Source organism: Natator depressus, chromosome 1, assembly GCF_965152275.1.
Source record: "Natator depressus isolate rNatDep1 chromosome 1, rNatDep2.hap1, whole genome shotgun sequence".
Taxonomy (NCBI): domain Eukaryota; kingdom Metazoa; phylum Chordata; order Testudines; family Cheloniidae; genus Natator; species Natator depressus.
The window spans coordinates 292,928,545-292,942,551 of NC_134234.1; the positions used below are offsets into that span (position 1 = coordinate 292,928,545).

The 14,007-nt window shown below is 38.6% G+C and overlaps 1 protein-coding gene across 3 annotated transcripts in view; it reads left to right on the plus strand.

Annotated features, from left to right (window-relative positions):
• Positions 1 to 14,007, plus strand: part of ADAMTS20 (ADAM metallopeptidase with thrombospondin type 1 motif 20) — a 184,582-nt gene that overhangs the window by 83,759 nt on the left and 86,816 nt on the right. For all 3 annotated transcript variants that reach the window (XM_074942180.1, XM_074942179.1, XM_074942181.1), the window contains exons 17-23: positions 888 to 1,054; positions 1,159 to 1,288; positions 4,466 to 4,592; positions 5,550 to 5,760; positions 7,466 to 7,630; positions 8,362 to 8,526; positions 11,019 to 11,141. In XM_074942180.1, coding sequence (XP_074798281.1) covers positions 888 to 1,054; positions 1,159 to 1,288; positions 4,466 to 4,592; positions 5,550 to 5,760; positions 7,466 to 7,630; positions 8,362 to 8,526; positions 11,019 to 11,141 — 1,088 coding nt within the window. The remainder of the gene's footprint in view (positions 1 to 887; positions 1,055 to 1,158; positions 1,289 to 4,465; positions 4,593 to 5,549; positions 5,761 to 7,465; positions 7,631 to 8,361; positions 8,527 to 11,018; positions 11,142 to 14,007) is intronic.

Here is a 14,007-nt window from a genome sequence, read left to right on the forward strand (position 1 = left end):
GGGATTTTTTTAAATGCATATTTGTTGAAAACATACCATTTATTTATAAGTTGAAATCTCTGTTATAGCCGAACTACATAGTTTATTTAATATGATGTAAAGTGGAAGAATGAGATATGGACAGAGTAGAATTGTTGTAGAAAACATTTATTTTCAATAGTGGTATGACATTTTGCAATTAAATATTTCATTAATTTAGAGAGACAATGTAGCTGAGGTAATATCTTTTATTGGACCAACTTCTGTTGAGGAAAGAGACAAGCTTTCGAGCTTACACATTTCAAGCACATTTCAGAGCTTTTTGTCAGAATGTTAAGCATGCACAGAGAACAAGCTCAGATGGTCACCTATACATACATTATACATACATTCGATCCATGGATGAAAAATACTAGGAGAAAAGAAGCATAGTTTTCTAAAAGCCTATCTTACAATATTAAAATATATCAGGTAATGCCAGAATGTACATTTCAGTCTTGCCAATGAAGGCCTAGGACTTACCCAATTTTAACCATGTTACTGAATAGAACTATAGCCCTGTAGAATACAAGACAGTAGAACAATTCAGTAATACAAACTGTTCCCAAGTATACTGACAGGACCAAATCATTTTAAAAATATTTCTGGTATTACTACGCTGTTGTAATCAGGTCCCCCAAATTTTAATGATGTAGATAGAACCTACTGAATAGAAGTATGTTACTAATGGTATCAGATCTTACTGATGTTTCCAAAGCTGTTTGTCATAAATAAAAAAATACCAATTATCATAATGAATAACTAAATGCAAATATCAAAATTTGTATTATCAAAACATCAAATTTGTATTAATGTTTATTATACCTTTTAATTGGGATAGATGTTTATTCCCAAATTTTTACTTTTAGCATTATCTGATACTCATGGGAATTTTATCCTGAATGGAAATTTTGTTGTAAGCATGTCTAAAAAAGAAATCGGTATACAAGGAGCCATTTTTGAGTACAGTGGTTCAAACAACAGTGTAGAGCGAATTAACAGCACTGATCGACTAGAAGAAGAGTTAATTTTGCAGGTGAATTTTTTATGTTTTAATAAGTTTTTAAAGCTAATAAGTGTTTATATTTTTAAAGTCGGGCCAATTTATTGAAAAAAAGTATTATTTTTATATCTTTAAAGGTATTGTGTGTAGGGAATTTGTACAATCCTGATGTGCGTTATTCATTCAGTATCCCTATAGAAGAGAGAAGTGATCTGTTTACCTGGGATCCATATGGTCCCTGGCAAGAGTGCAGCAAAATGTGCCAAGGTATTGTGAATTCTTTTTGAAATCAGAATTCTGTTTATGATGATATTTCATATTCTTATATGTAAATTCAGAAGTATTTAACATCATGTCACATCATGCATCTCAACCTGTGTATGCCCAAATGTGGCACGTAATTTTGGGATAAAGTCCTGAAAACCAGGTACACCAATAAATGCAGGAAACTTTAAATGGTGAGGGATTCATTTCCCTTTTGTAAATAGAGTTCTGTATCTTCTATTCTGGATTCTGAAAATAATTTAAATGTAACGTAAATAATTTTCAACTGTAAAAGTGTAAAATTTGCATGAAATTATAGGTAATTTAAATTTAGAGATTAAAATGAGTGATATTGAAATTAAGGTATACGTAAGATATGTGTCATCCAGAAAAGTGTGACAACATGGATTGGGTTATTCAAAGGATTTATTCTATTAGTTCTATTTAGTTTAAAATTTTATATATAGAGAAAGGTATTTTATTTTATTTTATTTTAACATTTTCACAACAGTTCTAGCAGTAATAATTGAATTTCTATATTTATGGAAGCAGTTTGACTCAAAAATGGTTACATTATATAATCTCATAAAAAACTAGCCACTTGCCTTACAAGAATCTGATTGATATGGCTAGTGCTCTTGCTTGACATGAACTAAGCCAGAGTGCCAACAAAAGGAGCCATTTGTATGTTTTCTAAACCTTAGCTGAATCTCCTAAAAGTCAGAGAAAGCTCAGTAAAATCTTTCAGTTAAAGAAACCTATCATAGTGGATTAAGCTTCATATCCAAGCTTGTTATGAATAACCAGGAGGTCCACACAATAGACATTGCAGAGGATAACAAAAAGCTATGTCTCATCTGCATATGCATGGCATTTGAGTCCATGATGTCTCAGTGCTGCATGTAGATGTTGCATAGAACTAAAGAGAGAATTGATCCCTTTGGGTATGTCTACACTATAAAGAAAAACCCGCAGCAATGAGTCTAAGAGTCCAGGTCAGGCTGCAGCTCAGGCTGTGGGGCTAAAAATAGCCATGTAGATGTTCTTGCTGGAGCCCAGGCTCTGAGACCTTATCCCCTCACTGTGTGTCAGAGCCCAGGCTCTTAACCTAAGCAGGAATGTCTACATTGCTATTTTTAACCCAACAGTTAAGCATGAGTCTGAGTCAATTGACCGGGCTGTGAGACTCATCACTGTGGGTTTTAATTTGCAGTGTAGATGTATGTCATGGCTAGGGCTACGATTTAGTCATAAGTATTCTTAGTAAAAGTCATGGATAGGTCATGGGCAATAAACAAAAATTCATGGCCCATGACCTGTCCATGACTTGTACCATAAATACCCCTGACTAAATCTTAGCTGCTGCGCCCCACTCCCCCCACAGCTGTTCCCGCTGTGACTTCCGCAACCTCCGTGAAAAGACACGGAGCCCTAATCATGGCAGTCCACAGGTAGAGAGGCAGTTTCTCATTGCTACCCTTTGGGTGATTCCCTCCAGGAATTGCATTCTCTTCGACTCCTGCTTCCTCTTTTAGGCAGGACAGCAGGTTCACATGATTGATCGTACTTCTGTAGAGATCCAGGAGTATGAGATTGGATGTCTGCCTTCCATCTGTTGACATCAAGAGATAATCCATCAGTGCCATTAATGCTGTTTCTGTTTCATGTCCTGGCCTCTATCCAGATTATGCTAGGTCTAGAATATTGGCTGCAGCTAGATGAGTTTGAAAGCAGCTTTTGGGTAGCTTCTCTGTGGGCTTTCTCAGAAGTGGAAAGTTTGATATGGCGTGGTAGTTAGTCAGTTCTGATATACCGCCACATGGATTTCTTCATTATCGGTAGGACAGTTCTATGTCTGAAAGGGGAAAGGACATTGGTCCTTTCAGTCAGGAGGGATATTAGTTGCTTGTGACTCTTTTTCACGAACCAGGAAGGGCCTGGATTAGATTCACAGGTTTTGGTTGAGTCTCCCTCAGAATGTTCTATAGTTGTGGAGTGAATGGGCTGAATTTAAGGAACAGAAGTGCTGTTTACTATCTGGCAAAGGGATATTAGCTACATGAAGCCTAAGAGACTTCCTGAATGCGTGTGGTCTTTTCGTGAAGTGTTTGGTGCTAAGTTCTGCTTTGGACTGTAGGTGGTCAGAATTGATGGTGCTGTTTACCACCTTGAATACCTCATTTGGGTGAAATTTGGCAGCTTCTGCAGAGATAGAAAGAAAAATTCTCTTGGCCTTTATGGCAATTTGGGGGCCAGAATGTTGATAGCTGTCATCATGCTACAGTTATCATACCTCTCCAGATTCTCAACTCCTTGCCTGTAGGTGGAGTACTGTGGTCTTTTAACATGCTTTGGAATTTGATAGGGTTGATCAGCTAGGATTGTGGGTATTTCTAGTTGCCTGGAAGTAAGCAGTGCTCTGGCCACTGCCTTAATCAGGTGATGCTGATGCAGTAGCTGGATTGTGTTGTCTTCTACATCAACATAAGAACTGATAGGGAATTTTTTTGACTAAGCATTTTTATGAGAAAATGCTGATTTGTCAAAACCTAAGCTTCTTATGGAACTGTGGCTGTTTCAATGAAACTGTCTTTGGGAAGGCTTCTCAGGTCCAGGCTGGAGTTTTTGGTCAAAAGAAGAGAGTGAGCAACCCCAGATAGGTACCTGGGAACCAGTTTCAGGAGCTTGAAGCTGGGTCTTCCATATCTCAGGTGAGTTCCCTAACCACTGGAGTATTGGCTATTCTGGGCTAAGGGGATCTCTCTCTCTCTCTCTCTCTGTTTCTCTCTCAGGTTGTTCCCTTTTTTTGTGAAAAAAATTCAGGTTTGTTCTGATGAGAAACAAAAGTAAATTCCGAAACCTCAAAATTTCTCACAAAATGGAATTCTTGTTTGTTGGCCAACCCTAATCAACATCTTTTGAACAGCAGTTCCAGGGTGTGACCAGCTGTGTGGGTTGGACCAGCGATGACTTGTGAGACTCCTAGAGAGGCAAGTGGAGAGAGATGAGATTTTTGTCTCATGTATGTTGGCTTTCCTATTCTGTGTAATTATTTGGAGAAACACAAATGAATATTTAATTAGAGAAAATACGTAGCTAACTTTAAACTAAACAAAAATGGCAATAATCAAAACCACTTTTTTCTTAGCTCTTTAAACTTTTCCAAATGTTTTGTTCAAGGTCTTCGTAGAAGAAAAGTTACATGCATACGTAAGAGCGATCACTTGGTAGTGTCTGACCAAAGATGTGAAAATATACCTCCTCTACCAGCAGTCTCTGAAGAGTGCAATACAGAGTGTGAATTAAGGTAAAAAGATGTTTTTATGAAAAGGCTCTTTTAACACTTAACTATTTTGTAGCTGTCGATCTAAACAAAGTATTATACACAGGTGAGCTTCCAGCCTTTTATAAAAAGAAAATGAGTTGATTGCATGGAATCACACTCTCGATTTACACTTGTGAAACTAAGAAATATTGTATTTATTTTGGTTCTTGGTTGAGGGGGCTGAATTTCACCTCCCCAGCATCCAAAATACTCTGACTTTACTGAATTTCACCAAGAATTATACTCTCAATAGGAAATCATTTGGGGCCCAGTCTTCTATTGCTGGTGCACCAGGAATGCCCAGATTGCAGTATTCAAATAATATAGGGTTAGAATCACTGATTGAGATTTTCAAAATCACCCAAGGGATTTAGACACAAGTTCTGTTAATTAAAAAAACTGTCTAGAAGTCTTTCAGGGTATGTCTATACAGCATTTTGGAGCAAGCAGGAGTGAGCCTCCCAGTCTGGGTCAATAGACTTGGGCTAGCAGGGCTCGTGCTAATGCTCTAAAAATAGCTGTACAGAGAGAGCACTTTGACGTTGTGGCTTGGGCTGGAGCTCGAGTTCGGAAGTCCATCCTTCTCCCTAGGATTCAGCGGCTGAGCTCCAGCCCGAGCCACAGTGTGTAAAACGCTGTCTATGTAGCTATTTTTAGAGCACTAGTACAAGCCCTGCTAGCCGGAGTCTGTCAACCTGGGCTGGGAGGCTCTCTCCTGCTCGTTCCAAAATGCTGTGTAGGCAAACCCTCAGTTTGTGTGTTTAAATCCCCATGACAGTTTTGAAAATTTCAGTCCTTATGTTTACTTTCAATTTATTTAATCTATTGCCTAAAATCGATTTTATACTGCATTCCTCACTATAGTATCTGAGTGCTTAATGCATTTATTTTGTATTTATTAAAATATATTTAGTTTTATATAACAGTTTATACTTGTAGGTGGCATAATATTGGCAAAAGTGAGTGCACATCACGGTGTGGCCCGGGGTATCGGTCTTTAGACATCCACTGCATGAAGTACTCTGTTTCAAAAGGACTGAGTGTTCCAGTGGATGATAAATACTGCGCTGATCAGCAGAAACCACCAATCAGAGAACCCTGTCATGGTGACTGTCTGCTAACAAGCTGGCACTACACGGAATGGTCAGAGGTACAAATTCAACCCTTATGATTGTACGATTGCAATTCTTCTGATTAGTGCTCATAGTAGATTTTGATTTTTTTCTGGTAGTAATTTGCTCTGATTTTTAAGTAACCGAAAGAAAAATATCTTCGGAAAATATGAGTTGTTATAGGGGAACTGGTAGCAAACCCTATCTTTAGGTTTCCTGACACTTTCTATTTTAAAAGATTATTGAAACTTTTTTTATAGAAGCTCTAACACCTTGATTGTTTGAAGCTGGCCTTTGAAATTCAGCAGAGAGAAGAGCATTTTCTTTGTCCCAGTTACATTTCCATTCTGGTTTAGTTGAGTTATAAACAGTTTAAAAATTGCCATTTTGCTTCTCTTGCTTTCATTCTTCAGGAAAATTTTGGCAGGATGCCAAATCACTGAACACAACCACATCATCACAGCACCAGCACAAACTACATTGGGAACAACTGGGAGTTGCCAGAGCAGCTGTAGTGCTGGAGTCTTCCCAATCCATACCCTAATGAACGTGATACATAGCCCCAGTGTCACATCCTCCTCTAAGCAGGCACCACAAAGGGCAAGAGCTCCCCCAGCTCCCAGTGCAGATGGGAGGGTGGGGGGAAAGAACTGGACTGATCTTCATCTGTAACCCCTCTGGACCCAGCATATGGCTTCAGAAACCCATCCTCCCAATCCCCTAGGGCAGGTGCTGCTCACTTCCTCTGGAGAGAGAGGCGAGAGAGAGCCAGATCAGGCCAGCCTCCCATAAGAACTCCCTAGACCTACCCTAAGCTAGGCTTCTCCAATAACTCCTTTAGTATGAGTGATACTTTAACATTACCAGTAAATGAACTCTCATTTATATTCACATTTTTGTTGGTGGAGAAACGCTAATGAATCATTGGACTGGTATATCCTTGAATTGGGCATTGGTTAGAAAACAAGAAGAAGAAAAAAAGACCTACCACATGACATCAGTGATTTATTTCCTCCTCTGGGATAACAGCCTTCTCCTTCTGCCAGCTAATGTAATTAGTTTTGAAGCTCAAGTGGTAACAATTTGTGATAGAGCAATGCTGAATGTTCAGTGTTCAAACCCTGCTGATGATGTAGAGTGGCAGGGGTGTTGTTATACTCATATATAAGATAATTTTTTTTAACTTTTTACTTTTTAAAAATACTTAAGAAATTACACACAAAAATTATGTTTAAAGAAAATTATTTCGATGGCAAAGTCATGCACTTGAAAGTTAGGAAATGCCAGAATTAAGGCTGTCCATGCAACTGTAATTCTGCCTCCTTGTGTATATGCATTATGTTAGTCTTTAATTGCATGATCATATACTATTTTTTCCACAGAATCCCTGCATCATTCAATACACAGGATGGATGCAAGAGGCTACATGGGCAATCATAAATCTGGCATTTCCTAACTTGGAAGTGCTTTATTTTGTAACTTAAATTGCTTTCTATTAACATAATGTTTTATATGTATTTTAAGAAGATAAGGTATAAAATTGCAGCCTTAACATTAGTTTATGAACTATATCATGGAGCTAAACAGCAAAGGAACAAATTTATCTCTGAGATATTTATTTGAGGTCTGTAGAGTTACACCAGGGATGAATTTGGCCCAATGGATCTATTTTTAATGTAGCTTGAATTGGTCTTTGTTACAGTATATTTCTTGTGCTCTGTTTTACTTTTTTCTATATTCCAGTGTTCCAGGAGCTGTGAGAGAGGCATAAGAACGAGAGAAGCTTTTTGTATGAACAACTTTGGTCGTCGGCTAGCTGGTAGAGAATGTCATGAGCTTCCAAGGATTGTAATGCAGAACTGTAATGAGTTTTTATGTCCAAACTGGGCTACTAGTGATTGGAGTGAGGTAACACTAATCACGCAAAACTTCAGGCTCCTTTGATATTATTATACTACTTTAAAAATTACTTTAAATGTAAGCAGTACTTTTTAAATGTTCACAGTTTTGGTTTTATTAGTTATTTTCATTGTACATTATATATAGCATATTCTAGTGCTAGAATTTTGCAGAGCTCTCCTGATAGCTTGCTTGATGTCTTGTGAAAAACTTACCAGTAATTCAGTTTTTCCCGGAAATGTTATTGCAAGACTGTGAGGGTTCTTACAGGGATTTATCTAATATCTTACCACTAATTTTTGTGAAGTAATAAAAACTATGCAATCAAGCAAAGAACATTATTATTTATATTTTCATGTAGATTATACTGGCTTGCTCTGAATTAGGAATGGGCTAAACATGTTTCCTCTGGAAGTTAAGGCATATATTTTTTCATAATTTATGATAAGTATACATTTTATGATACTTTAATTTAATGTTAATGAGTAAATGAACTTTAATTTGTATTCACATTTTTATAGCCGGGGAAATGTTTATAGATCATTGGACTGGTATATCCTTGAACTGGGAACTGGTTAGAAAGCAAGAAAATAAAGAATTGGTTGTATTAAACTATAAAAATGTTTTTGTGATTAGCTGTATATTAACTGAAGTCCAACAAATAACTGGAAAAGGTGAATCTATTCATTTATATTTCATACTTTTTATCAGCTGACAAATTTAATGTTACCACTCTGCAGTGTCCTGTGACATGTGGGAAGGGAATGAGGCATCGACAAGTATGGTGTCAACTGAATGATGAAAAACTGAGAGAGAACTTCTGTAATCCAAACTCTAGACCAGAATCAGTAAGATCATGTGAACTTCATGAATGTGCATCTTGGCAAGTAGGACCATGGGGATCAGTGAGTACATATGCATTTTTGCTTTTTTCATCTATTCCAGACTTTTGAATGATCATGCAACAACAAAGTTTTAAAATATTTTCTGTTGGAATATAATTGCTAAGGTTGTAAGATTCTGTCAAACTTCAGCATGTTTTATGTGTGTTGAGTAAAACATGTTGCTAACCTAAAATTAATGCAAGTAGATGCAATTCCCAGAGCAGTCAGATTGGTGGTAAATGTCCAGCCAGTCATTTCTAGACAAATCTGCACTTCTAGGGGCAACCTTGATTTAAAATATAAGACTATATATGCCAAGCTAATGATACTGTTAAGAATCTCTGGCTGCTTAATGTAATATAGAATCTTTAGGAAAAATGCACAGTTTATTTATTTTATTTAAAATAAGTGTATTTACAATTCAGCAGTGTGTGCTTTGTTTCTAAAGGCATATATCTGGTATACATCCGATATACTGCAAAATTCCAAAATAGGATGTATTCGTTTGAAAGAGGGATATTTCTAGTAAAGTAGTTGAAAACTAGTTCAAAAGAAGGTTCCTTAATTTGATGGAGCCCTGTCTGAATAATCAAACCAGCATTGTTTTCAGGTTATTCACAAGAAGTCTAGGATATTCAGTGAGAACTTGTAGCTAGGGAGCTGGAAAACATATGATAATATTTCTTTTACCTGTGAAATGCAGAGACCTTGTGGAGAAGAGGCCTATAAGCACATCCTTGAACTATACTTTTCACTTCTATAGAACTTTTCATCTGTCTAATCTATTTAATCTCTCTCCATCCAAGGCAGAATTCCTCAAATTTAGTGTAGTGCTGGGAGTCTGCAGAGCAATTGCTAATGATCTGTCACCAGTGCTGGCTTCTCTTCATTTCCAGCTGCTAAATTGCATTAAAATGAGCTCAAAATCCATTAAAAACTTTCATAATATTACTTTTCCATGTAAGCAATTGCTGTACTTGGCATTTCTGATACAACACCTACAGGAAATTTGCCAAATTAGAAATCCATGAAATAACAACAAAACAAAACTCTCCATTCTCATTACTCCAAATTCCATGAATTGGCATCTACTGATAAACTGCAATTTTTACTGCCAACTTCTGACTTAACAACATGTGCATATTTCTTAGAATACAGGATTTTTTTCTGATAACTCAGAGTCCTGAATGAGTATATAATGAAATAAAAGCTTTGAGCAAAAGAACAGCTTTCATAGCATCTACACCAGTGGTGGGCAACCTGCAGCCCGTCAGGTAATCCACTGGCAGGCCGCGAGACAGTTTGTTTACATTGACCTTCTGCAGGCCCAGCCTCCCGCAGCTCCCAGTGGCCGTGATTCACCGTTCCCGGCCAATGGGAGTTGCGGGAAGCATGCGGGCTGCACGTTGCCCACCACTGATCTATATTGATTTGACTTTTCACTTCATTCCCTACAATGTTTATCACACTGGAAGCTTATTTCATTGGACAGTTTGTTTCTAGTACAGAAAGTTAATTCTGCTTGGTGTACAATGGATTTTAAACAAAAGTTTTGAAGCTATAAAAACCCAAATGTTTTGATATGATCCTGAAATAATTTCTTGGGACACTATATGAAAAACCACAACATATGGTCACTCTGCCTAAGGTCAGCATATCCAGCCCTGGAGGATTCCTGGGGTTATGCTTGGGGTGGCATATATCCATTGTGGCTTTTAAATGACGAGGACATCCCTGTGTCTTGCAGTCTCTGAATGCTGTAGTGGCCTCTGGAGCTGCTGTCTGCCTGTGTAAATTAGAGCATCCTGAGGGTTGCTCTGATTTATGTCTGGAGCAGTCTGAAAGCCTGGATATTATCAGGATTAGAGAAGCACAAAGGGTGTTTTTGCATATTCTTCTAATACCGCTGCTTTTCTTTTTTGTCCAAGAGAGAGAGGTTGGGGTTGGGTGGGTGAGGTTTGATATCCAGTGGGATCTCAAAGGGGCACTTCCTGTGACTTGAGCAATGTTTGGAGGGGACATGATTGTGGATAAAGATGGTTATCGGGGATATAAATTCACTGTATTTGCATTAGCCATAGTTGTTGAGCAGGCCAATTGCTGTAAAATGGGGGTCTGATTTTCAGAGTTTTAGACAAGCAGTTCTCTGAAAATAGATTAAATAATGCTAATTGTGCATAAAATGGCAAGTTATATATAACTTTTCATTTGTAGATGCATTGAATACAATTATGGGTATGGTAATTAAGCATGTAAATTAGCTCCTGTGCAGTAGGTATTCAGAATTATTATTCAATATTAAAGTTATTCCATCTGTTAAATTATCATTAGAATATTTTTAGAGCAAGAATAAATTTAAATTTAAAAAAGGACTGTGCAAAAAAAATATTTCTAGATTATTACATTCCTGTTCTTGTTACATGGATGTTGTTTAAAAATAGAAATTTTATCATTTTAAAATGATGACCAAGTTTTAAACTATTTGAAGCAACTAAAATTGTTGTCTTTAACAGTGTGCTGTGACATGTGGACGTGGATACCAAATGCGTGCAGTCAAATGTGTTACTGGCACTTATGGAGTTATTTTAGAGGATGACAGAGAGTGTAATGCTGCTACCCGTCCTAGAGACAGTCAAGTAAGTCAAACAAATGCATTTCAAGCAAACAATTGTTTGTTTTTTTTATTTAAATAAACCCAATTATATAAATGTAGCCTCATTGCCATTTGCGGCGGGGCCTTCAGAGAAGTATCTCCCAGTAGCCTAGAGGCTGGGAATATTATACTGAAACTAAGTGTTCATACCGTGTACTTCAAATCTGGATAGTGGAGGCTGAGCAAGAGAAAAGGCGTTACGGGGCAGGAGCCTGACTGACATTCCTGGACAGCCGACCACTCCCTGAATAGCCTGCACATGACTGGGACTGCCAAGACTTTTGCAGACGGTCAAAAGAACCTTTGATTAATACTAAAACGCTCCAGTGCATGGAGCAATATGCATAGGCTGACCACCTGCAGGCGGGGCCAGACTCTGTTGTGGGATTCTGATCATGTTTAGTTAATAGAGGGGGAATATGACTACTTGGCGGGAGGAATCTCTGAGGTTAATATATTTCAGTTGTATAAGCTGGTATAACTTGATTCACTGCCCTTTCCTTTTATTCCAGATTCCTATCCTTCCCTTTCTTTTAATTTAATCCTATCCTTTCCCCTAATAAAGTGCTTCTTTGTTACACTCAGTTGATCTTTGATTCCTTTTAATAATATAATGCAAATAGTCTGGAGTCCATAGGGATTGTCTATTCATATGTACATCCAGCCACTGGATTAAGTACCCAGTACAGCTCCAGAACACCAGCAAACTCCTAGGGCTGAGTCCAATCATCAGCCCACGGAACACAAAGAACATAGGGCCGACTGATTGTAACGTTGGCGAAAGAGTTATTTAAGAGGAATCAGCGAGTTAATTTGACTGCTGTTGGGGATCGGGCTGCTGCAGAAGAGGGCTACTTAAACAAGCCTTGCAAATGTATAAGCATGTAATAAGTGATTGAAATGTGGAAATAAAGCTGCTGCTTCAAGTGATTGTCCCCACAGATTCAATAGTCGGTGCACATGCACCACATACACAGGAGATCAGATTCTTCTGAATAACAGTGTTTGCTGAGGCCATGCCTGTGCCCTGTAGCTGAGGGCATAAAGGACAGGGCAGCCACAACTCAGACTCGGTTTCTTCTTATTGCCCGTGGTTGTGAGATAGATTGTGTCCGCCTTCCTTGGACTGAGCAAGTTAGCTAATACAGTTCTAACTACTAATAATAGAGTAGTTACTGCTAGTTACTTCATTATTAATTCATTGTTAATTCATTGTTAGCCTTAAATAAGTTGTCTCTGCCCATAGGCTCAAAATAAAACAAAAATCTGCAGACTAAGGACTGTGTAGAGATAGGTTTTTCCCCTCCCCTCTCTACAAGGGTCATTGGAACAGGAGGATTAGATCCTGGGTCTTCCACCTCTCAGAAGAATGCCCTACCTACCAGCTATGGAGTTTTTCTCTCTTTCAGGCCCAATGACTATTTAATAATTTATCCAAATTATAATCGCTTCAGCAGGAGAATTGAAGGAAACCTGCACCAGAATATCCCATAGGCTAGTGATTAGGGCACTTACCTGAGAGGTAGCAACTCCTTATTCAAATCTTGTCTCATCAGGCAGAGTGGGGACTTGAGCTGGTGGTCTCCCACATTCTGCGTGATTACCCTCACAGCTAGGCTAAAAAATATCAGAAAGCTCCTGCTCCTGCTCCTCCTGGCTGTTTTGTATGGAGTTAGGTGGTCTCTGAGCATGCCTACCAGATCACGCCCCACAGATGAGTTAGCGCCTATCTTCCTGCACTTAGGACGGAAGAACCCAAAGCACCGCTACAGACTAGGGACCGAATGGCTAGGCAGCAGTTCTGCGGAAAAGGACCTAGGGGTGACAGTGGACGAGAAGCTGGATATGAGTCAACAGTGTGCCCTTGTTGCCAAGAAGGCCAATGGCATTTTGGGATGTATAAGTAGGGGCATAGCGAGCAGATCGAGGGACGTGATCGTTCCCCTCTATTCAACATTGGTGGGTCCTCATCTGGAGTACTGTGTCCAGTTTTGGGCCCCACACTACAAGAAGGATGTGGATAAATTGGAGAGAGTCCAGCGAAGGGCAACAAAAATGATTAGGGGTCTGGAACACATGACTTGTGAGGAGAGGCTGAGGGAACTGGGATTGTTTAGTCTGCGGAAGAGAAGAATGAGGGGGGATTTGATAGCTGCCTTCAACTACCTGAGAGGTGGTTCCAGAGAGGATGGTTCTAGACTATTCTCAGTGGTAGAAGATGACAGGACAAGGAGTAATGGTCTCAAGTTGCAGTGGGGGAGGTTTAGGTTGGATATTAAGAAAAACTTTTTCACCAGGAGGGTGGTGAAACACTGGAATGCGTTACTTAGGGAGGTGGTAGAATCTCCTTCCTTAGAAGTTTTTAAGGTCAGGCTTGACAAAGCCCTGGCTGGGATGATTTAATTGGGGATTGGTCCTGCTTTGAGCAGGGGGTTGGACTAGATGACCTCCTGAGGTCCCTTCCAACCCTGATATTCTATGATTCTATGATTCCCATAGTTTGTGGATCATGCTATTGCTTAGGCACCCAGATGCCAATAAGGCAGAGAAATAGGCACGTAGGGAACTTGTACTGCAAAAACTTAGGCAGCAGCTGAATGGGGGTTTTGTGAATACTAATGGTGCCTAAATCTGGTACTTTATGAATCTATCCTCAAAAGTGGAATCTGTGTGGACAGCACATCTTGAAGAACCATAATTAATATGGGGTAAATGTTCTTTGAAACACCATTGAATAAGGCTATGGAAAAATAGAGAACAGTATTACTGAAAAATAGTGTTACCATAATATAATGGTGATTTGCTTTGCTTTTTGCAGTTCTGAAAAATATGTTTAAAGTTTACATTAT